Consider the following 23,610-nt stretch of genomic DNA (forward strand, 5'->3'; position numbering starts at 1 on the left):
CAAAGAAAATTTGAAGAAAAACTCATTTTAATACACACGTTAAATTTAATTTAAATTGAGGCCACTTTTTCTACAAAAACATTTCAAACACATACCTTTGTGTTTACTCTGTGTGTTCACAATAATCACCTTTTGCTTCACCTTGGCAAAATATATTACCCTGAACTCTCTTCTAACCAGCCGACACATAATCTTATCCCCAAATTTTACTTCTTTGAGCATCTCCATCCAAGAAGACTGAGCATCTTTGAAAATTTCTTAAAATTTATCTTTAGCTTATGAGACTTCACATTAGTCATTGTGCACTAACCAATTTATTGGTATTCTGTAAGAAGTGAAATTAATTTAAAATCTATTCCCTCTGATTCATGGCACAGGACAGAACTTGAGACATTGATATCTTTTGTCTGCAGTGGCTTTTCCAGTTTTCTCAACCTCAACTTTTTCTAATGGCATTTTGAAGCAAAAATGTGGATTTGAAACAGTGCGTGTGTCCCTTCTACCACCGAGCAGGAAAGCCTTTTTGTCTCAACAGAGGAAAGCAGCAGCACTGAATAACACCGAAACGTCAAACCGTGTGTCTGTTGAAGCAAACTGAGGGCAGGAGTGAGTCACGACTTTGTCCCGTCATGCGTTGGGGAAGAAAGACCTTTAAATTTTGGAGATGATGATGTTTTTTAATCATTAAGCAGACTGACGTCTTTCCAGTGCTTGTGCCTCACCACACGCTTTCCCCCACACAAACCATTAGAGGCACGAATGTCCCACATCACAAGAAAACATTCACTGCTTGCAGCTGCTCAGGGCAGACAGAGAGGAAAACAAGCTGACGTGAAAAGGATCAATACTGTCACTGTAAACAGATCCTGATCTGGAGGGTCAAAGATGAACTAGGAACTCAGACTGACGGTCTTTGTGTGAAACAGAAACAGCATCATCCGGGATGATCAGAGCATCAAGTTATTTCACACTGATGTGTAAAGAACGTCTGTAAAGCTGCAGGAAAAACAGTTTGTTTTTAATGTAATCTTTCTGGTGTCATGAAAATCCTTCATTGACATTGAGAACACATATTTTTACATTATGGACATGGGTCGTCTGCTGAGCATCATGTATTTTTACAGCCTTATGTAGTGTTACCTGCAAAGAACACTAAATCTTACTGAGTATTTTTGCATGTAGTTTAATATATGCATATATGTTTAAATATCTTATATCACTTGATTAATGACAACCAACTTGATAGTAACTTTTCAGTAAAAAGTTGACTTGTTTGAGACGAGAAATCTAGACTATTTTGTTGCCATTTGATATTGAAAACATTTTATTCAAAGCAACGTATCTATTTTTTTTCACATAATATTTTGAGCAGAAGTTTTATTACTAAATGGTGAGTGGTCTTGTTTGAAGAAACAGAATTGCTTTTTTGAGCAGTACATATTAGTTCCAACTACTACATCAATATACCTAAACATGAGTGTTTGTAGCTAATTTCAATGTTTATTTTTATTAAAACAGCAGGACATCACAACATCTTTTAAGAAATCTTACCAAGACATTCTAAAAATGCCATTGGCCAATTTCTTTTACTAATATCAAGAGAAAAAACTTATTTCATTTTGATTTTTAACTTGTTTTGATTCATTGCTTTAAAAAAAAGTTTTGCAAAAAAAATGCAGAAGGCTGACATTTTCCTACTATTTGGGCAGTAATGTCAAACAAAACCTCAAGTAAAAATTACATTGTGTAATGCATTTTTTAACACATTCATTCAGCACATGTATTCTTCCCAACAACAGTTTGCATGAAAATAATTTAAAGCAAGAAAGAAAATCAATAATCACTGACAGATCAGGGTGACAAAAATGTGTGATTTAAAAAATGTCCCATGCAGTGTTTAAAAAATATATATAAATACCTAAACAAAGCAAAACGTTTTTAAACATTTCATGTTTTTGCTGCAAATGACTTCTTTAATTTCTAAAATTCGTCTGTGATAGCACAGGGATTAAAGAAAAAGATATAAAAACAGCTTTTTTGAACATGAGTTGTCTTGCTTTCTAAAAATAGTAAAATAGACTTCCATTAAAAAAATTTAAAAAAGTTCAGCAGTTTAATAAGAAGGAAAAATGTTCAATGTCTCCACAGGAGGTCTGGGATCCTGGTGGCAGCTGCATCAGAGCCATTGCAAGCCTACGCACACAAAACAAATCAACAGAATCTCATTTATTGAGTTTTCAGTAGCAGAGTTGGATAAAAAAACTTCATGTCAGTAGTTTATTTATGGCCTTTAAAATGATGGTATAATCTATATTTTTATGAGGAATTTAAAATGGTGAGAAATTGCTAACTCAAATAAGTTCATCTTTATTTTTAAAGCAAAATTTGAAAGGAAAAGGGGGGAAAAATCAAGAAGAAAATCAGCAAAAGATCAATATGTTGTTTCTAGTATGGATACATTTTCTGTCTCATCACTTCACAGAGAGATTATGTTTATTTACAAACCTGATGACTGCATGGTTGCGCTTCTCCAAAGTCCACGACAAATTCGGTCGATTTTTTTTACTTTCAAAGTAATAAACTGGATATTTTGTGGAATTTTTGATCATGTGTTGCGTTTTTTTAAAGCAACACGTTTTTAAAGGTTAACTTAGTAGAAATTATGTTACTACATCAAATTTGTGAGTTTTGTTTTTCTTGATTGCTTGATCTACCACAATGTTTAAGAAAAAAAAACTGAAGATGACTCTTTTCCCATGAAACTTTATTACTAATTTAGATATTTGCAATAATATCCTGTCAATCATTAATTGTGTGGTTCTGTTTTTGGTGACGTTTTTATTTATTTTTTTTGTATTTCTTTTAGCTAGAGACAACTGGTAATGTGAAGTGGGATTTCATGCATAAAACTACTGATTTGAGTTGAATGGCCAGAAACAGATTATTTCCAGATGTTTGTACTGATGAACTGAATGACCAATTAAGATGCACTCAGATCACATCACCTTTAGGTTACGCTCTATACGGAAATGAAGCCCAGGAAGCCATAGAAGTAGATTAAGAACAGCTTTAGGTCCTCAATGATGGTGCTTGGTAAATTGCCTTCCATTGTGCATTTGTACTGTAGTTTGTCATGAAACAGTATAAAGTTATAGTGGCAATCTCACACTTGTACACTCAAACAGCACAAAAGATGACAAAATATTTTTAAAATCTCAGATTTTAATATGATGCAGCTCACAGATGAATATTTGGCACATTTCCTCTGAGATGCAAGAATAGACACGGACCTGACAAGTTAGAAGTTTTTCTCTTCCACCAAAGTTTTACAAATCTGTCACAATAAAAGCAGCACAACATCTGCATAAGTTCCAAACATCAATTTCAAAACAAACAGCTGCCATTTTAAGGAAAAACAGTGGAAATTTCACATAAGCCAATGCAAAAGTTGACACTAGTGTCAAATGGAATGAAATTTCAGCAAATTCTGCCTCAAGCCCTCATCTCTGCAGTGATCAGAGATAACTGAATATTGGTTTGACAGTCCTAGACAGCTTCTGACTGGATGGTGTGCCAGTGAGTGGTTTCCGTTTGCTGCAGACTGCACATCTCCCTCCAGTGACCCTGTCCGACCTCTGAAGCATTGCTGCCAATCAGGACGCGACCCAGAACACTGCCCCTAGTGTAGAGACGGCCCTGGGGACACAAGAGCACAGTTTACATTCCTGTTAAATGGACGTCCCTTTGATGCAACGCGACATTCATAAAGCTGGTATTCTAGGAAGCATTGAACGGCTGCAAAAGCTCATGTAAAACTGAGGGTCACAACAAAACAAGCAAACTCGGATCCAAGTAAAAAATTAGGATTGTGAATTCCTCAGAGGTGAACACAGACAGACCGATGAGAGAACATAAACAGAACAAGTTAAAAGTTCAAAAGAAAAAAAGAAAATATTGAATGTATTGGCAGCATTTCACTACACCCCAAATGGTGGCGATTCTCCATTTCCTGCAATCCCTATTTTCTTTTCCCCAGTTTAATTGTTAAACAAGTTTACATTTACGCATCCTCTTTTGCACTGTCAAACAAAATGCACACTTTTCTTTTAGTTCAAATATATATTTAGAATATTCAGAAGGGAAGGGGGTGAAACCATGAAGCAGCATAAAGCAACAAGTTCCTGGATGGTTTTAATCATTACAGTGAGGTTCAGATGTAATACAAGTCTATAAGGGAGCGGCCTGTCCACACACACACTCAAATGTTATAAACATACCTGTTGGCTCCAAAAATGTCCACATGTCGACATGTACACAATACAAATAGTGTTCACACATGCATGCTTATGCCTTAAAACCAACTAGTGTGAAATATTTCTTTCAATCATGCAAAATACGAGTGCAAAGGTGAGCTAACACCTGTGCTCAAGTGAGTGTTTATGTTCTTCTGAAATGGATGATGGAATGTGAAAAGAAGGACGGAGAGTGTCCAGCCATCCCCACACCAAGATCCCCGCCGCAGCAGTAGCAGCAGCTAGAACCCCCCCAACACCTGCACGGTAGCAGATAGACAACTGCCCCCTGGGTGATCACATCCGCCACCCAGGCCAGGACCAGCAAGACCGCCACGGGGGCCTCCAAAGCCAGAGAGCATGGGGGCATGGGGGGACAGAGAGTGCAAGCTTCATCCCAACCAGGTGAGCAGCCCCCCCGCTGTGACGGGAGGGGCTGCCCCAGAAGAGCGCCAACAGTCCCAGACGAGCACCTCATCACCACCCAGGAGTTCTGGGCATCCCCCAACCCCAGGTACGAGCCAGGACCCCCCAAAGGAGACCTGCCCCGCGCTCTACGCTGCCACCCACCCGGCTAACGGTTGGTCCAGGAGAGAGCAATGCAGGGGCCAGCCATCCCCGCCCAGGAGGAGGAGACCCAGGGGAAGAGGGGGTCCACAAGAAGTGTTGTAAACATGGCCCGACCAGGCTCACCTCAATACCCACTTCACCAGCCTGAATGGGCTCTGAGAGAAACGTCTCACCTGCATGATTACAAATTCGAGCGTGAGTGGCAGCTGAGTGATGTCACCGGGGGGCAGGTTAAACAGGAAGGGGGCATTCCAGATGGGGTTTGGACCGCTGACACCTTTGGTCTCCTTGGAACTGATCACATTCCCATCCTGATGGAGTTTAATAACAACACAGTGATCTGCAAAAACAAAAATCATATCCTCAAGTCTTGTTTGTTAATTTTTATGTTAATGAGACCAAAGTTTCTTTGGAAACGGGAAGCCTGGAAGAGCAACAAAACCTTTGCAGGTAAAATACAAACTTTGCATTTTTGTTGCAACATTCACAAAAAATAAATTAAAAAAGAAATTAAAAAAAATTCTTTACCTTGCCCTTTAAAAACTTTAACCTCTTAACTTGTAATGTTTAATCATAAAATCTTATTTTTTTAAATGTATTCATTGTACTGAAAATCTTTGCCTGGTTCCTTTTATCTTTTATGACAATTAATTTTAAAAACAGGTTTTAAATCAGAAGGAGGAAAACTAAGTATAGACTAAGAAAGGGAAATAGTACAGGGTTGATTGGTCTCTAATCTGATTATAATCCAGAACAATCAATGCTCCTGTCAGTCTGCTCACGATGAAATGTGTCCATGCACAGAGCAGCTTCTCCTATGAGATTTGCTAAAGATGTCATATCATTTTTCAACAATTATGCTTCCAATTTATGATAGAATGCCAGAAATGAAATTTCTGTCAATTAAAAAGAGTCTACAGTCATTCACAGAAGCAATTTGTTGTGACGAAGTTAAGATCTAACTTAATTTGTAAATGATAATCGTCTACAAGTAAAAGGTTGCTGATGCAACCCATTAGGCCTTTTGGTCAACAAAGCATCGTTCATAGTGTCTTAACAATACTTTCAAATTTTATCACTTGTTTTCTTTTATTCCAGCATAAAAAATATTTTTTCTGAATGTTTGTCAACAAACCAACCAGAGTTCCCACTAAAAAGTGGAGGTTTTTGGGAAATTTTTATTTGTTATTTTTTATTAATCTGGCACCGCCTAGCTGACAGTAACCTTAGAATTCATGTAATTTAATCGAAATCCAATAAATTTATGGTTAAAAGTAAAGTGAAACCGTTGTATTTAGTGTAATATTAATATTAATATTTACATATTTAGTGGTTTTTGAGTTTGTTTGTTTTTTTTTTTTGTTTTTTTACAAGATGTGTTTAAATAAATTGTTCAGATATTTTTAATTTTTGCCTCAAAGTTTGCCATAATAATCTCTGGGTAATTTATAATCGCTAAAAAAAAATATTTTACAACCTTTATTTGTGTCTCGTTACACGACCAGTGCCAGACAGCCGTTGCTGTGATGTCATCCTAAAAGCTACCATGTAGTTCCTTACAAATGTTCTTAAGAAATGGCAGAACACCACAACAATGAGACACAGCAACTCATTTCAATGTAATTGGATGAATTCAGACTCATTAAAACAACTTTTGACATGACACTCATAGCTCCTCACAGTTTTCCTGACAATCTTTATCTGTCATAAAGATTTATTAGGGTTTCTTCTCAGCCGTCTTCTTGCCAATAACCACCCAGAAGCGACGTCCACCAGACCAGAAATGTGAGTAATAATTGTTAAATCTGACGTTGATTTAGACGTTCAAAACTTGTGAGCGAAATTTAAAGTTCTGATGAATTAAAAGCGCAGAATATTTCCATAATTTCTGCCTCTAGGTGTTTTGCCCGCCCTTGTAATTCCTGACAAACGAGTGAAGATATCTTTAGTCATGTGGTTTCAGTTACAAGTTTTGGTTCAAATCAGGAAACTTCCCTTGACGGCAGTAATAATACAGACCAAACATGAGGTTTAGGACTCGATCCAGACCAATTAAAGTGGACTGGGTCTGGACCAAACGGTTTTCCTAGTCTGAATATACCCCTTAAATCAGATTTAACCTTGAACCCACCAACAGAATTTCTGTAATCTACTCTACTATGTGATGTACCTGGCAGTGCTGGACAGCCCTAAAAACCTTGAACAAGACATGCAATCCCACATTTTCCCCCTTTAAAAATAATTGGTAATCTGAAAAGTGCTTTGGATCAAACCCATGGATCATTGTGGATCACTGACGGATCATCACCTGGAGCTCCTGGGATTCTTGTGAGTTTGGTCAGATTTTCAGCTTTTCGAACCATCACTTTGATGCGCTGGGCCGCCGCCTGGTACTGAAGCAGGATGAGCACTTTTCCCAAAGTCACCGGTGCACCAACCGAACTCTTGCTGCGACCCAGCCACTCCTGAGAACTCACACTCTATGAAAACATTAGAAAAAAATAAAAGCAGTTCTCCTGTTAGAGAAGGATTCAACAAAAGGTGCTGATTTGTGATCAGAATTAACACGTCAGTACCTTCTGTCTGCAATTGAAAGAGGCAATCTAAACCAGATTGAGAAGGCTAAAGAGGGTCCATCTGTATTACATTTAAAATGACTTAAAGTCAATCAGGAGTATAAATTAGCTTTACTCAAAGATGTCATCATTTCAGTGACCACCCATCCTAGAAAAATAGTGTAGCTGCCTTACGTCAGGTTGGATAAAAGGAACATCCAATGAGTATGTTTAATGCTGATTTTTCTCTGAGTTCACGCCAAGTCCTGCATTCTTAAATTGCGTGAAGCCGACTGAATCAATTCCTACCGAGGAAGGAATGTTAGCTACAGAGTTTCTGTCCAGCGATGTGTTTTTGTATCCTGTTTTTTTTCCTTAAGGAACATCCCAGACGGCATGTTTCTCAATGACGATGGCTACACGTTTTGACATGAGTTTGATCATTTCTTGTAAGAACATTTGCCTCTGTAAATCTCTATTTCGCGCAATAATTTAACTTCATATTAGGAATAATTTCAGAAAGTTTTATTCCCTTGGACTGCCTCCTCATAGCTTTTGTGGGCTTGTTTTAGTGCTTCTGCATGGCTATAACCTTTTTAAAATCTGCTATAAAAAAGGCATAAATATCACAAAATATTTTAATTTGACATTTAGTGCACTCATTTGTTTCTCTTCCTTTTTTTAAACTGCAGCAGAATCAATGATGGCCTGAAATTCTTTCTGACTTCTAATTTTTAATCTTGGGAAACTCAGACGTAAAATAAATTACTTTTTTAAACGCGAACCTTAATGACTGATCACTTAGGCCCAGTATTTTGAGCATAATCCTATAGGATTAAATTTCCAGGATTGGATCCTGATCTGAAATTGGGTATTTAAAAAAAAAAACACCAAAAATTCCATCTTTAAGATTAGGATTTGGTAATCCAATCCAGCCTTTAATTTGTATTAAAGGCCTCTGTTGGGTACTTCAAAACTTTGGATCAGGAACAAATTGATCCATGGTTCAGTTCAATGTTTTGGAATACCCAAAAGAGGCCTTTAATATGGATTAAAGACTGGATTGGATTAGGAAATCCAAATCCTTCAGGATCAAATTAGGTTTGAAATACTCAATTTAAGATCAGGATCCAATCCAGGAAATTTAATCCTATGGGATTATGTTCAAAATACTGAGCCTAAAGCTTAATGTTTCTATACCAGCTTTTTACATGCAGATATGTGAGCACTAATGTTCTATGTATGTCATTTCCAAACTATAAAGTTTCAAGAATTGAGCATCAGATTTGATTTTCTTCATGCACTTTAAAAATTTGCATCAGTTTTGCCACTGTCTGTCTTTGTAAATCAGGGAACCTCTGATAAAATTTAATGAATACTAATTTTATTTATGCCTTGTTTTATAAATGTTCTATCTACACCTTAAAATCAGTGTAGAAATCCATACAATTTGAAAAAATGTGTTTACATTAGCAAAAGAATCTGCCAAAGGGGTAATAAAAATGGTTTCCTAAAATGTTTAATTTTTAGAATTCTAGTAACTAAGAGATGTTTTCTTAATCTAAGATTATGTTGCTATTGAAGAAGCTTCTTGATAAGATTATTTTTACTACAAGACAGAAAATAAGCCAATTTTTCTTGAAACATGGGTCTTTTTGCATTCTTAAGATCCAGTTTTTTACAGCGTAGGCTGTGTTTATTGTAGCAACAATAAATTAAGATCTTTTTGTTGCATCTGCAAACATTCTTAACTAAGTGCATGGGATGTTAATCTGAATTCATATAGCCTTTTTATAAAAAAAAAAAAGAGTTTACATAAAGTTAAAAAAAAGATCCTTTTCATTTGCTTAGATTCTTTCACAGGAGGTCTTTTTATTATCCATTTCCAAACTGTACCGTCAGTTTAATGACAGAACTTTTTGTTTTACTACTGAACGACAAAATACCTTCAGTAAAAACTGAAAAAAGGACTGTACACACACATTTTAATTTACTCTGACTGCTTTAGGGCGATTTAATTCCTCGGAAACCTTCTGATCCTCGCCCACTCATATTTTCAGATGGAGGCTGCTCTTATTGGGAGCACGGGGGATGACTATGTGTGGATTGGAAAGCATTAACCATGCATGGCCAAGAGGGTGAGACGGGAAACCGGCTTCCCTCACAAATACGACACATCCAGTGTCTTAAGTTCAATGAAGCTGTCCACCAAAGCCTGTTAGAAATCATTTCTGGCGGCGCCTCTGCTGAAAGCGCGGCGTGGGCGCTCTGTCGATTTGCCACACTGGCATTCATCCTGCATTCATTAACAATAAAGTCAACACGACTAACTGTGATGCACGGCTGAAGGGAGAGCTGATCTGATCATTGCATTACATTTTTACTTAACAAACATGCTTACTTTGCCTATTCATTAGTTTGAAAGGTTCTGCACAGAAAACAAAAAAAACAGAAAATGCCTCATCTGAAGGGAAAAAAACACAAGAAGGTTAAAACAGAAGTTATCTTTTTTAACACAAACAGGTAATTCCAACTTGCATTTGCATTGACAAGGATATTAGGGAGCATAGAGCACATTTGGTGTTTTGCATGATTAAAAATAAAGTTTGCTTTGACACACAATTCCAACCATTTGCTTTACAAACAGTTTAGTCAGTGGAAGTGAGCGTTTTATCTATCTAACTGCTGCAGTTATGGATCTATAAAAAGCTACAGCTTTGAACTGTGTCTGTGTTAAAGGCAGCTGCAACATCACTAACATTGCCAAGTTGGTTTTTTTCAGCCATTGCTTTTCTATCTGCCAGTTCATCCTGAACACAGCAGACAGATCCAACCATGCCTTTTTCCTTTCAGCATCTCTCCTCCTGATCGTTGTCCCAGAACTGCGATCAGCAGATAAAAGGCTGTTGGTGTTCTCTGCTTCTTCCAAAGAATGTCTCGTTTTAGGTCGAACTGAACTCTTTACTGTTGTTTTTCCCTTGCAAAACAAAACACATTTGTTTCTATGTGAGACTGATTTATTAGAAGGTTTTGGGGACATTGTTCCTTAGTGAGTTCTTAAACAAGAAAAAACTAAGTTTGACAGTTCCAGTGGTGAAGATTTAATCTTTCATGGCCTCTGTCTTTCATTTGAATTTAGGTATTGAGCTTTTAAGCCTTATTCACAGTGATATACATCTAAGATCTGGATAAAACAAATTACACATTTTCTAAATGGATGACTTTATTGATTGGACCTGATTCCTGCACACCTTTCGTTTGATCCTTGCATGTTTGTTTGATTGTTGTACATGTTTTAGCTTTTTATTCTATTTATTTTTCTGTATTGTCTGCCCACTTTAAAGAGAACTACTCCAAATCTAGCATGTATAATGACAATAAAGTATTTCTATTCTATTCTATTCTATTCTATTTCAGGTAATGGGTTGTTTTCTCACATTTAAACATTACGTGAAGCTGTTTTTTTTAAAACAATGGACAAAACTCAACTGTATCTTTTTAGCTCAGTGATATTGCAGAAAAAATCAATTTCAGTTAAAAGCGAAGGAAAAATCTAATAGTGGACTATTAGCTTCCCCTTCCAAGTCTATTTGTAGTCATACATTTTTTGTTATTTTATTTTTTCTGTTAGAATTTGGTCATAAAACAGCTTGCTGGTTTCATTTGACCAGATTAGATGTTTCACTTATGCACTAAAGTGTAAAAAATTCTGTCAAAATCATAAGGAAGCAGCTTTAGATGTGGTTTCATTACAAAAAATGTGCTATTTATCACTGTTTTATCATTTAACTAGACGTGACCACATATTTGGATCACAGAGGCCCCTCATTGATGTCTCTAGATGTTCCTTTTTTTTATCTTTTATGATTTTTTAATTAACGGTTTTCTTTTACTACATTTTCCTTTGAAAGATAAACTAACATTTTTGCCCCAGTTTCATAAAAACCTGTGTTTGCTTTGTACCTTTTTGAGCTTGCCTTTAGTGGCGGTGAGCTGCTTGCTGTAGGTGTTTGTGATTTCAGACTCCCAGTCCACTGGCTCGCAGGGGAGCTCCAACCACCCAAGTGCAGCTTCTCTCAAGCCTGAGAAGTCCCTGCTGTACACGGCTAGCCTCAGTGTGCAGGCACGCAGCTCTTCCACTGAGCCCACCTGCAGCACACGGCTCTGGCCTTGAAGATCCGGGCTGAGGCTGCGCCGCCGCAGAGTAATCTGTTGTGCTGAGGGGCAAATGGGCGGGAGGCTGACCCGAACAATCACCCCACTGCGTCTGTGGCCAGAAAGTCCCAGGATGTTGATCACCAGGGTACCACTGGCAGAGGAGAAGAGCAGGGAGAAGTGCAGCAGAGGAGCAGAGATGGATAGAGATCCAGAGCCATATTGTGTAGAGCAGGGCTCCCCCTGCTGGCCAGTCAGACGACTGCCTTTAAAGTGGGCAAAAATTTCACTATTCCCGGTGCTGAGCCGCCCCATCACGTAGCGGGATTTAGACACCAAACTTATTTTAGTAAGAGAAGGCAAAGAGGCTCTGCCATGTCGTAGAGTTTTACGAGGGGAGCAGGGAACAGCTGGACTGCTTAGGCGCCTCAAGGGAAAAAAAGACAGAGGAGCCTCCACCCGCCCAGCTGACCTTTTAGGATCAGTGGCACAGGAGAGGTCATCTCCAGAAGGAGAGGAGGCCACGAATTCCAGCACATCTCCATCCAGCTCCTCATACTGCTGCTTGACATGCTGGGTACAAGGAGAATGAGACGACGACGACGCAGCCACCCCTGAAGCCAGATGAGGTGGGAGGAAAGCTGCCTCCTTGTCTTCAAGAGAAACTGTCTTTTGTCTGCAGCACCAGAAGATGCAGCCAAGAACGAGGCAGTAAAAAAACACAGCCAGGCCCACAGCCAAAAGGATCTGCAGGTTAACTAGAAAAAAGAGCACCCATCACAGGTTAACGTGGTTTGTGGGAGCGGTGAGGAAGAAAGGGACATTTGAGATAACCTGACAAATGACATCAACATTCAAGTTTGACACTAAATAGGGTTAAATAAATGAAAAAACAACCTTACAGGGGACCATTATCTCTTAGTGTCTCCAATCTGCTCCCGACGATGAGATTAAGGAGGAAATGTTTCAATTATCAAGCACTTTTATTGTTGTACTTGCTGTTTTGAGCTTTTAAACCCAGTGTGCAAACCACATACATGTATTAAATGCAGGTATTTACTTATAGTATTCTCAGAACTCACCAGCCTATTTGCCAATCACATTGGCTGTTTACAATGACATCGGAATGACACTAACCTCAACATTAGTTTGGTTTTCAACATTTGAGGTAAAGGTTTTAAAGTTTCTGGTTTAAAACCAACATAAAAGTTGTTACACATAATTGACATTCCTCTTAGAATAGATCCTTGGAACATTGGATTCATTACACCAGAGCTTCGCCATTCTTTCAATTGTTTTGACCTCATCTTTATTTGTTTATGGATTTATACACTTTTGTTTTGTTGCTACATATTTGATCTTTGATATATACAGTAACATAAAAATGGTTTGATCTCAGTTTCTGTGATATTTGCAAGAAAAAGGATAACAAAATTTACAACTCGGCTTTTGGACAATTTCAGGTTTATTCTAGCATCATTGTGCAATATAAGGAAGATGATCTGTAAAAAAAAAAAAAAAAAAAAACATTGTCAAAAAAAAACATTTTATAGAAAGTTAATAGCTAAAATTAAAATACAAAAATAAATCTCAAAAAGGCCCTGGACTACAACAATTGATGTAGTTTCTGGACCCCACATTTGCATTTTATAAAAAAAACTTTAAAGTATTAAAATTAAAATAAAGAGGGAATGCAGCTCCTAAAGCTGAGTCCTAAAGCTGACACAGAGAATCATTTGATAAATCAAATGTTAGTTTTATTGCATTCTATCTTCCCAAAGGTCAGACATAAGGGCAGAAGTAAATAATGAAATAAATAAATTCAGAGCATAAAAGCAACAGTGCGTGCTATAATTCACAAGAATCAATAAGAGTGAGCTCATATTGAAGCAAGTGTGTACTTCCAGAGCCATTTCAGAGCATCGGGGTTCAGCTGCAGCAGCACTCAGCCTCCATCAAGAGAAGAACAGCTGTATCACTGATGATGGAGAACAGCAGCTGCATGGAGCTGAGGTTGTGTTTACACCTGACCAGCTTTAGTAGAGGAGTAATGCATTGACTGGTTTCAGATGGATGTACAAACCTTTTCACAGCCAGTCACTTAAACATGGAGAGCTGGGCTTTTGACAGATAAATGGTTGTAAATTTACCTCAGCTTCTCTGTTCCTCCCATTCATTTTGCATGTAAACTTTTGCTTTTGTTAGGTTTGTTTCCTTTACAATATATTACCATATTTAAAAAAAAAAACAGAACTGCAGATTACAATGATATGAAACTAAATAACCATATTGAAATGTCCCCCTACCTTCCGGAGAGTCCTGTGACATCTTCCCAGTTTGGAGCAGTTCTGATCAGTGAACAGGGTCCATCAGAGCCCTGAAGACTAGACAGCAGAGGCATGTCACGGTCTTAAATGGGAAGATTCTGAGCATGCGTTGGAGGCAAGTCTCAAGCCCAGCCCCTTCGGCTACAGGCGCTCTCTGCATTATTGACTCAATGAAAACAAACAGTGCCTCACTTTTTCAATCGTATCAATTGCATTTATTTAAATGCCCAAATAGACTATTAGTACAGTAATTTTACTCATAAATCACGTCCTGTTTTAAAGGAAATAGTTTAAAAATGACAATTCAAAGATCAAATTACGTCCCTGAGAGTAAAAAAAAAAAACTAAAATAAACATATTACTGATAATCATAAAATTCTTTAATCAGACAGTCTCTCAGTGTTGCTTTCAAATTCAAAAGTTCACTCTTGGGGAATTTTTCATGTGGATATCTGAATAAAAAGTAAATATTTCTTGTAGGGCACTCATTTATTTAACTACTTATTAGTGTTTATTTTATTTTTCATAATTTATTTATTTTTACGATCAGAAACTACGGGGGGCGGAACTTCGTAATTCGCGAGTGTTTCTAGACGAAGGGGTTTGTGGGTGCAACTCAGTCACGCTGTTGTTTGTAGTGGATGTGCTGCAGAAAAGTTGTGATATCTATTCGCTGCATTAAATAGTCCCGCTGCTCTTTAACTGAATTGGGTAAAGCAAACACGACACGCATTTCAAAACGCTTCTTTAGTTCAACATACAACATTATTCGTTTTTTTTTATTAATCTATTTAACGCTAACAATGATTGCGCTTAATTTTGTAGCGTTATTTTTATTATCTTCGCTTTGTTTTCATGATATTCAGTTGATCTCTTGTGCAGGTTTGGGATGTTTGTACATTTATCAGACAGTCGGTTAACGTTTTAGCCCGTTTGCATGCATCAAAAATCTGATCATCATCTAGTTTCTGGAGTTATCTAACTAAAAAAGTGACAATGTTAGCAGAATAATATAAAATCGTGATTCACCACTCACATAAGATTTGTCCTTAATAAATCCGATTTCTTCCTGCATGATGTATTGGGTTTTCTTTTGTTCTCATGCGCGTGAGAATGTGGATTAAAAGATCTGTAACTGTGTTTGAAAGCATAAGTTTGTTTTAACTATGAGATGTTATAGTCCTATGTTTCTAAATACACTTTGGAAGAAATCTGATAAACACTGAAGTGACCAGTATTCAGATAAACAAAATGTGTGTAAACACATCCAGTCTGTTTATTGCAATTAATCAATATTAGATATTGATAGATATTGATTATTAATCAATATCTATCTATGTGGTCTTAAGTAAAACGGATGCATATTTTCTGTACTTTTTGTTGTAATATGAAGCCTAAAAAAACTAAATCATTTGCCAATAGCTTCCCTTCTTCCTCTTTCTGCTCTCTTTTCTTAGAGATGTCTCAGGACAGTCAACATGGCAAGTGGACCATCTCCAGTAGTGATGATGATGATGAGGAGGAAGATCTTCCTCTCTCTGGAACTACAACAACCCAGTCCCGTCTGCCAGCGGAATCCGGTGTCAGGTCCCCCTCTCCAGTCCAGGTGTCAGCTCCTGTGGAGGTAAAAGTAGAACCACTTTCTGCAGCAGCTCCACTCACACTGGGTTCTGAAGCAAGACGGTCGGCTGCAAAGAACCAGTTAAATCCGGTGAAGTGTGAGCGAAGCCCCTCGCTGGCGGGAAAGAGGAAGAGCGATGCCTCAGAGGGCACAGGCTGGGCCCTGTCGGACAGTGATGACGATGACAAAGATGTGAAGGACAACAGTCAGAGTCATTTGCCAAAGAAAGCACCTCCCAGCCCCAAAACAAAGAAACCAAAAGTGAAAGAAGAGCGTCCACCGAGCCCCCATGGACGACTCTACTATATCGACGAGCCGGAGGACTTCTTTGAATCCAACATTCCCTGTCTTAATGACACTTACAGGTTCTACCTCAACAAAGTCACAGGCTTGGACAAAAAGTACAACACGGGGGCGCTGCACATCAGGGGTGAGTTTGCATTTGTCTAGGATTAACTCCTCATCATTAGTAATACACATTCCATTACTGACGAGCTATTTATGGGAATTTTACGGGAATTTTTTTGTGTGCAGACATTCTCTCCCCCTTATTTGGAACCCTGAAAGAGTCGGTTCAGGTATGTCACTAGATTTATATCACAAATTTCCGCTCACTTCCACTGACTGAATTGTTTTCGATCAACTGGCCTTTAGGGAAAGACACTAAGAAACTGAAGTATCTTCTGTTTCAAGTGATCCTTTCTTTGTTTTTTTATAGTTTAACTACTGCTTTGACATTCCATGGATGGTTCAGCAATACCCACCGGAGTTTCGGTAAGTCTCACATCCACATTTTCATGACTCCAGTTGCTCTGCTGTTTCACAGCACTTCAGCTTCATGTCAAACAAAAGCAGGTTTTACTTGAGTGTAAGTAATCCAATAAAACACACGGGTAACTGTTGTTTGGTTTAAAGCTCAGTTTGTGTTTTCAGAGATCGTCCGGTTCTGATCGTACATGGAGATAAGAGGGAGGCGAAAGCACGGCTTCTCCAGCAGGCTCAAGCCTTTCCTCATGTTCGCTTCTGTCAGGTACGGGAAGCATTGACGCACAAAGCTGTTCTTTAACCCAAGGGCTGTCTCCAACTTCGAGGGCTGCATCCTCCAATGGCCGCGGCCTTCCCGGGCGATGTTGGCCGGGTCCTTCGTCGAGCGGGTGGGCCGGATGTTAACGGCTGTAAATTTGGACGAGTCTAGCCTCTGGATAATTCCAGCCGTTACATCAGCAAGTGTCCTGTCGCCTAGCAACCGTTAGTCACAAACAGGGAGGAGTAGTGAACCAGGCGTGGAGGTCAAAATTTTTCCTGGCTTATTTGATTCAACTTTTAATCTTGGAGGTGTAATTATGAAAAGGTTTCCAACTCCGGCTCCCTCTTCAAAGTCCGCCATTGTTGTCAGAAAATCTCCAGGTTCAGCCGCAATACCTCTTGGGATATGCACAGCATAAAAGGATACACCAGACCGATCCTAGAAATCGTTAAAAAAGAAGGCCGTATTTGTTGGCCGCATTTGAAGGAGTCGTTGAATTTGGATAGCACTTGTCGCGCCGCCGTGACGACGCCGACAAATGCAGGACGAATGCAGACCTCCAGTTTGGACACAGCCCAAATGGTTAGTTTCATTCCCCAACAGACCAGTTTCAGTACTTGTTCAATTCAGTAATAGTTTGAGGAAAACTGTTCCTACAGCAGAACCGCTGATTTTATTCCTCTTCTGTTTAAGATTCAATTATTATGATTTGAGTTGCTGTTTCTAAACAGGAAGTGGAATTCACATTTGACGCTCTTAAAATTTAAATGTATAATGTTTTCAGCTGCAGCTATAAAAACCCTTAAAATTATATAAATATTTATATTCTTTTTATAAGTTTGCATGTTTTGATCCGGTTATACCTACGTTGACTGATTAAAATGTGGTTTTAAGAGCTAATCAAATGGAATCTGTATTTCCTAAATGACTGCAGCAGATAATGTTTGTTCCATTAAATTCTTTGTCGACAGGCCAAACTGGACATCGCTTTTGGAACTCACCACACGTAAGTAAACCTCTGTTTTATTGACTTACATACTGTGTTAGTGTGTTTCTTATGGAGTTTTCTTTAAAATGTGCTTTAATAATCCAAATAAAATAGGCTTTAACATGCAACATTTTCTATCTGCATGACTTCTTGAGTGTTTTTTTAAACCAGGGCTGAAGGATTTATTCAAATGACAAAATATTATCATATAACTTAATAAAACAATATACAGAAGTGCTATAATTTTAACTTTTCCTGATTACTTCATTAATTTTCTTGTTTCAAAAACAGAAAATAAGAGGTTTTTTTTTTGTTCTAAAGAAAAAACATATTCTGTTGATGGTCATCGGTTTTTTCTTGCATTTTTCCATTACAGCGTACTTTAACTATTATAGAAAAAAATTAATCATATTCCATTTTAGATCTTTAACAGCTGTGGGTGATTGTCAGAATTGTTTTAGTTCATAATGAGTTAGAATTAGATGTATCTCAATGTTGCTTGTCTGTGCAGGAAGATGATGTTGTTGTGGTACGAAGAAGGCTTCAGAGTCATCATCCTCACATCAAACCTTATCAGAGCCGACTGGTATCAAAAGACACAGGGGTGGGTCTCTATTCTATATTTAGTTACTTGTGGCTCTTAAGTTCCACACCATCTGATGAAGATTACCATTACGATATTTTCTATGCAGAGAAGTTCAATTAGTGATTGAAGCTGAAGCAGCTGTTGCTTTATTGTTCTCTACGTTTTCTGCCTCCGGTGATGCTGCAATATTTCATCTCCTGTGGACTGAATAATGGCTGAAGAGGGACTGAATGCAAGCTTGATTAAACATGATTATGTTGGAAACTGCTTCTAAAACACGTCCTCCGTGCTAGGATGTGGATGAGTCCTCTGTTTCCAAGGCTACCAGCGGGCAGCGGTTGGAGTGCAGGCGAGTCGCCCACCTTTTTCAAAAGGGACCTCCTGGACTACCTGACTTCATACCGGGCCCCAGAACTGGAGGAGTGGATCCAGCGCATCAAAGAGCACGACCTGTCAGAGACGAGGTGGACACACACACGCACACACACACACACACCCACACACACACACACACACACACACACAGTCATACCAAATACAGCAGGATCATAGCCGGATCTCATCGGACTCTTTTGTCAGGGTGTATTTGGTCGGCTCCACTCCAGGGAGGTTTGTGGGTCCAGACATGGAGCGCTGGGGACATCTAAGGCTGAGGAAGGTCCTCCACTTTATTCCTTTATCTTTTGATTGTTTACTTTATTTGTGAGTTTTGACAGATCTTCAATAAAACAGACCTAAGGAAACTTTGGGAAACTGGAAAGTTTTATTTGACTCAACATTCGACATATAATTGAAACAAATGGATCTTGAGAGGTGTAATACTGGTCTGACTTTAAGATGATTATGGTGTAGAAGTAAGGATAGCTGGACAGTTGTAGTGCTTAGAATATGATATTTTTAAGGAAAAGGATTTTGAAACTCGTTCCTGAGCAACATGCCTTTATTTATTTATTATTTATTTATTTAAGACATATTAAGAAAATACCACCTAAATATGGTAAGACATCACAACTTATTTTAAGGAATCTCACCTAGACAAATTCTAGTTCTATTGGCAGATATTTTCTTTTTTTTTCACTTTTTATTAACAAAGGAAAAACATCTTGTATTCTATACTTTTAACTTGAAGGACATTTTTTCCAGTGTATAGCAAAGTTCGCTGATGTGTCTGAAAAACGTTTATTTATTCTAATTTAATCAAAATGATCAGACCTGTGCCATCATTTTTAACGTAGCAGCAGAATCCTTTGCTTTTCTGAGTTTCAATTTCCTTTTTTATGTTTTTTTTTTTTACCTTTCTTTGTTAGCTGTTGTACGAGCACACAAATCCGATTCCCGGCGAGGAAAAGTGGCCCGTGATCGGTCAGTTTTCCAGCATCGGCTCGATGGGACTGGATAAAACCAAGTGGTTAGCGGGGGAGTTCCAGCGCACAATGACAACTTTAGGGAAATCCTCCTCACGCCCTGACCCTCCTGTGCTGTTGGTATGTTCTGCGGTCTACCCCACATGTTCTGTTTAAGGACAAAGCAAAAGTGAACATTTTTATGTGTCAGAAGGGTAATAAAGACTAAGATGGATTCTTGTTTGTGAATAAATGCTATATCTAAACAGTTCTTATTAAAAAAAAGACATGTTAACTGACTCCATGACTGCTTAGAGCCTTCAAGTTGTGTGTCATGATGTCAGGAGCGTATCCATAGTTTTTATGGTCTGTCAGAAAGCTTTGACGCCTGACCTAAGAGAAGTACTGATGGGCCTCTCCTTCACAGCTCTATCCAGCTGTGGAAGATGTGAGAATGAGTCTGGAAGGATATCCAGGTGAGAGCTTCCGTCATTTCAACTGAACCTTTAACTTAACATTGAACCTCAAAACCACAGCAGTTCATTGTTGTGTAAGTACGACAGAAAGAAAAAAAAAGTAATATTACAAGATTTAAAGGCGTAAATATACGACTTTTTTCTCGTAAATTTACGAGATTGAAGTGGAAGTTAGCATACGTGCAGTGAGTGAACACTGCACAGCAGCAGAGCAGACAGACTAAATTTGAACAGGTCAAATTTAAAAGAATTTTTGTTTTTTTTGTTAACTGGCTCTAAAACCGTGTTATGTAAGTTTATCTGTTTGGTTTGTTTTTTTTTTTCTCTCCAGCTGGAGGCTCTCTTCCTTACAGCATCCAGACGGCTCAGAAACAGCTCTGGCTTCACGGCTACTTCCAGTAAGTTCCCATGCACCGATCAAATTCAACCACTTCCTTTAATACGTGTTAATGTATTAACATTTCAACACTTAAGCAATGAAGAGACAACTTTTTTAAATCTTGCAAATAATTTTAAAAGTTAATAGCAATTATGTGACATTTTAAGTTAGAGAAACCCCTTAAAACAGATATTTTTAAATAAAATAGGAGAGTTTTAACGTTCTGCAAACAAAGCCTTATTTGTTCCTGTAGGAACTGCAATGAAGTAAAAAAGCTTTCATCAATTTTCTTTTTAGATTCGTGCTTTTTATAACTCTCCATTCAGTGAGGCTCGGTTTAGCCAATTTTATGTGCAAATCACCTGCTAGTTAATTCTTATATTCTATGTTTCAGAGTCAACATTAGAGTGATATGTGATGTAAAGTCTGAGAGACAGTTTCTCTAAGAACGAAAATGCAGAGAAGCAGGGAAACGTTTCTATGCACAGACTGATTTTGATGTTGATTTCTAAAATGGTTATTTTTTACTTCATATTTTAAGTAATTAATCTTTTTCATGTCCATTATTAATACCTAAGGATTCTTAATTCTGTCTGATATAGTTAGGAACTGGATAATGACAAATCATGTAATAAAATGGTTACCTGCATTTCAAGCAGTATTTAATTTTATGTCTAATTATCCCAAATTTGATACGTCATTGTATGAATGTATAACTGATGATTGTAATGTTGTTGCGTACTATTCTTGTTTGATTGCTTGAAATAAACCATTTCAAATTTAAAAATCAAATCAAGACTTTGCAGGCTGCAATCCACAGATTTAAAAACGGCCTTCAACCAAACTGCATTACTACAGCTATTGAGTAAGTGGTTTATTTCAAATCCTTTCAAAAAACAAGAGAAAAAAATAAAAGAAAATAAAAAATACATAGATATATTAAATTTATTTAAGATTTTAATTCATAAATTGATTAGAAAATAAATGATACTTTCTCTACATTAGATTTGCTTCTAATTATAGACATATTTGCACATATGACACTGAAATATATAAGGATTGTCAAACAAAGTTTGATACATTTTTCGAAAGCGAGTCGGAAGAAGCAAAGTTATATAACCCAACCCCTTTTACGTTTTGCTAAACCTTTTTTCTTTTTTAAATAGACATGTTTTCTTACTGCCTGTGAACGTTTGTGTGTTTAGTCGCTGGAAGGCGAATGCAACAGGGAGAAGTCACGCCATGCCTCACATCAAGACATACATGAGGGTTTCTCCAGATTTCACAGAGCTCGCCTGGTTCCTCGTCACGAGGTGCCTTCTCAGTGCTTTTTTGATGCTTTCACTACGTGCTCTTTAAGAGGCTCTGGAAGAATCTGAGATGTAACATGTCATGAAGGAGGCCTTAAGTTTCCTTTAGAATGCACTTTTATTAGTATTAATTGATTGTGGGATCAATGCTTGTTTGGGGTAATTGGAGGGAGTGGGGTGGGTAAAGGGTGGACAGGGTTTTCTCTCTTTTTTATTGATTTATTTATGTATTGCCCGATTCTATTTTTAATTGTAAAACGCTTCAAGTTGCGCAAGTATGAGAAGCACTTTTTTTGTAAATATAGTTTCATTTGTTGGTTGGTTGATTGATTGATGATGTAACTGGTCTCTGTATGGTGCCAGTGCAAACCTTTCCAAAGCAGCGTGGGGTGCCTTGGAGAAGAACAACTCCCAGGTGATGGTGCGTTCGTATGAGCTGGGAGTCCTCTATGTGCCATCAGCCTTTGTAAGTTCAGCCCACGATACTTAAAGATCCACTTCAGCCATCTTTTGGTCTATTGTAGAAGCCTTCCCAGTGGTCTTTGAATTCTGATTGTGCTTTTTTTTAAGCCTAACTGCAAAAAAAAAAAAAAGTGTTATTTTCGAGGACATAGTTTCTGCAAAGCGGAAGTAGTTCATTAGAAATGTACCTTTAAGTTATGGGTGGGACAGTTGGTGAAGAACAATTCTGTCCTTATTCCCCTCCTGAGAGCTCTCTGTTTACAAGCTCTTCTGCTAGCTTACAGTCCCCTCACAACCCCAACCTAGCATTAGCGGTGCGACAAAATGGCGAGGGTTATAAAAGCTATCGCTAGACGAAGAAAAAAAAGACGTACGTGGATCTATTTATCTACAAGTGGATGCATCAGAATGGAGCGGAGCCGGGAACTTGTGGCCCGCCCAGCATATTCTCACAAATACAATCTTTTTCAAACCGCATTTTATTGTCTGCTCCTGATTCACAACGATTTGAATAAAGAAAAAAACGCTCCTTACACATGTCCTCCATCATGAGAGAAACACCACAGGAACGTGTGGGTCCTAAAAACTCCAGTACTTCAGCATGTATGCCTGCATTGACAAAAACAGTTGAAACCAAATGTCACTGTTGTTTTTGTTTTTTTGGCAGAACTTGAAGACATTCCCCGTTGATAAGAGTGCATTCCCAGTCTCCTCGTCCTCGTCTGGGTTCCTCGTGCCTTTCGACCTCCCACCTACACCTTATGCTGCTAAAGGTGCGGCCATTTTGTTTGAAGTCTACTCGCAGTTTTGCGTCATCAAACTAGTGTTTTATTCCACATATGTCAACCCAGCTGAGCTTGACAACTTTCTTCCCACAAATATAAATGTAATATTTTCCACTGCAAAAAACAAACAAACAAAAACCATTAAAAAAATCTATTATTAGGTTATTCCTGTATAATCTAATCTAATCACATGCAGTACCATCTTATGTTGAAATATTTGTTACTTTTATGTAGAAATATGAAGCAAAAATGATCAGTGCCTTTAAGGAAAAGCTTAATTTTTTAGCTTCTTTTTTTTAAATCTGCATATTTTTACAGATCATTACTGATACAAATCATCTCTACTGCATGAAAGGTTTACCAATCCCTTCATTTTAAAAAGTTTTCTTTTTAAATAAAGAAAAAAATGTTAAAATTTTAAATAAATGAATCCGTTGAGGAGACACATTTTTAAAAAATCTGATCATTGTGTCACAACATTTTCAGCTGTGTCTGAGAGTTCTTTTAAATAAACAATAATACATTTTCAGATCAACCATGGATCTGGAATATTCCATACAGCCAGGAGCCCGACACCCACGGCAACATCTGGATTCCCTCCTGAATGTGTCCATCACTGAACTGTACTGTGTGTAGCTGCTTGTTCAAAAATCCTGTTTTTTTTTTGTTTGTTTTTTACTTTAGTGTAGTCTCACATTTTCTAAATAAAAAATAAAAAGGCAATACCATGTTAA

General features: G+C 37.9%; 2 protein-coding genes across 2 annotated transcripts; one reads left to right on the forward strand and one right to left on the reverse strand.

Annotated features, from left to right (window-relative positions):
* Positions 1 to 3,202: 3,202 nt before the first annotated feature.
* LOC111947167 (synaptotagmin-5) lies at positions 3,203 to 13,997 on the reverse strand. The gene is made up of 5 exons (XM_023953655.2): positions 13,879 to 13,997; positions 11,381 to 12,330; positions 7,171 to 7,342; positions 5,036 to 5,202; positions 3,203 to 3,696 (listed from the first exon to the last, which is right to left on the reverse strand). The coding sequence occupies exons 1-5, from the start codon at positions 13,898 to 13,900 to the stop codon at positions 3,547 to 3,549; spliced, it is 1,461 nt and encodes a 486-aa protein (XP_023809423.1). The 5' UTR covers positions 13,901 to 13,997; the 3' UTR covers positions 3,203 to 3,546.
* A 481-nt stretch (positions 13,998 to 14,478) lies between these two features.
* On the forward strand, positions 14,479 to 23,610 carry tdp1 (tyrosyl-DNA phosphodiesterase 1). Its single transcript, XM_023953658.2, has 16 exons — positions 14,479 to 14,610; positions 15,357 to 15,950; positions 16,055 to 16,098; positions 16,239 to 16,294; positions 16,454 to 16,550; positions 17,519 to 17,553; positions 18,047 to 18,139; positions 18,415 to 18,585; positions 18,701 to 18,779; positions 19,429 to 19,605; positions 19,892 to 19,940; positions 20,272 to 20,338; positions 21,525 to 21,632; positions 21,993 to 22,095; positions 22,759 to 22,864; positions 23,407 to 23,610. The coding sequence occupies exons 2-16, from the start codon at positions 15,359 to 15,361 to the stop codon at positions 23,478 to 23,480; spliced, it is 1,851 nt and encodes a 616-aa protein (XP_023809426.1). The 5' UTR covers positions 14,479 to 14,610; positions 15,357 to 15,358; the 3' UTR covers positions 23,481 to 23,610.

Source organism: Oryzias latipes, chromosome 3 (assembly GCF_053564925.1).
Source record: "Oryzias latipes strain Hd-rR chromosome 3, Olatipes_Hd-rR_3.1".
Classification (NCBI taxonomy): Eukaryota; Metazoa; Chordata; class Actinopteri; order Beloniformes; family Adrianichthyidae; genus Oryzias; species Oryzias latipes.

Excerpts from the sequence above, each read along its gene's own strand:
- tdp1 (XM_023953658.2), top strand. The coding sequence starts at position 15,359 with ATGTCTCAGGACAGTCAACATGGCAAGTGGACCATCTCCAGTAGTGAT. Across the intron at positions 17,554-18,046 it reads GCTTTTGGAACTCACCACAC|GAAGATGATGTTGTTGTGGT; the intron begins GTAAGTAAACCT and ends TTGTCTGTGCAG. Across the intron at positions 20,339-21,524 it reads TGGCTTCACGGCTACTTCCA|TCGCTGGAAGGCGAATGCAA; the intron begins GTAAGTTCCCAT and ends TTGTGTGTTTAG.
- LOC111947167 (XM_023953655.2), bottom strand. The coding sequence starts at position 13,900 with ATGTCACAGGACTCTCCGGAAG. Across the intron at positions 12,331-13,878 it reads GTCACAGGACTCTCCGGAAG|TTAACCTGCAGATCCTTTTG; the intron begins GTAGGGGGACAT and ends TCTTTTTTCTAG. Across the intron at positions 3,697-5,035 it reads TCGAATTTGTAATCATGCAG|GGCCGTCTCTACACTAGGGG; the intron begins GTGAGACGTTTC and ends TTGTGTCCCCAG.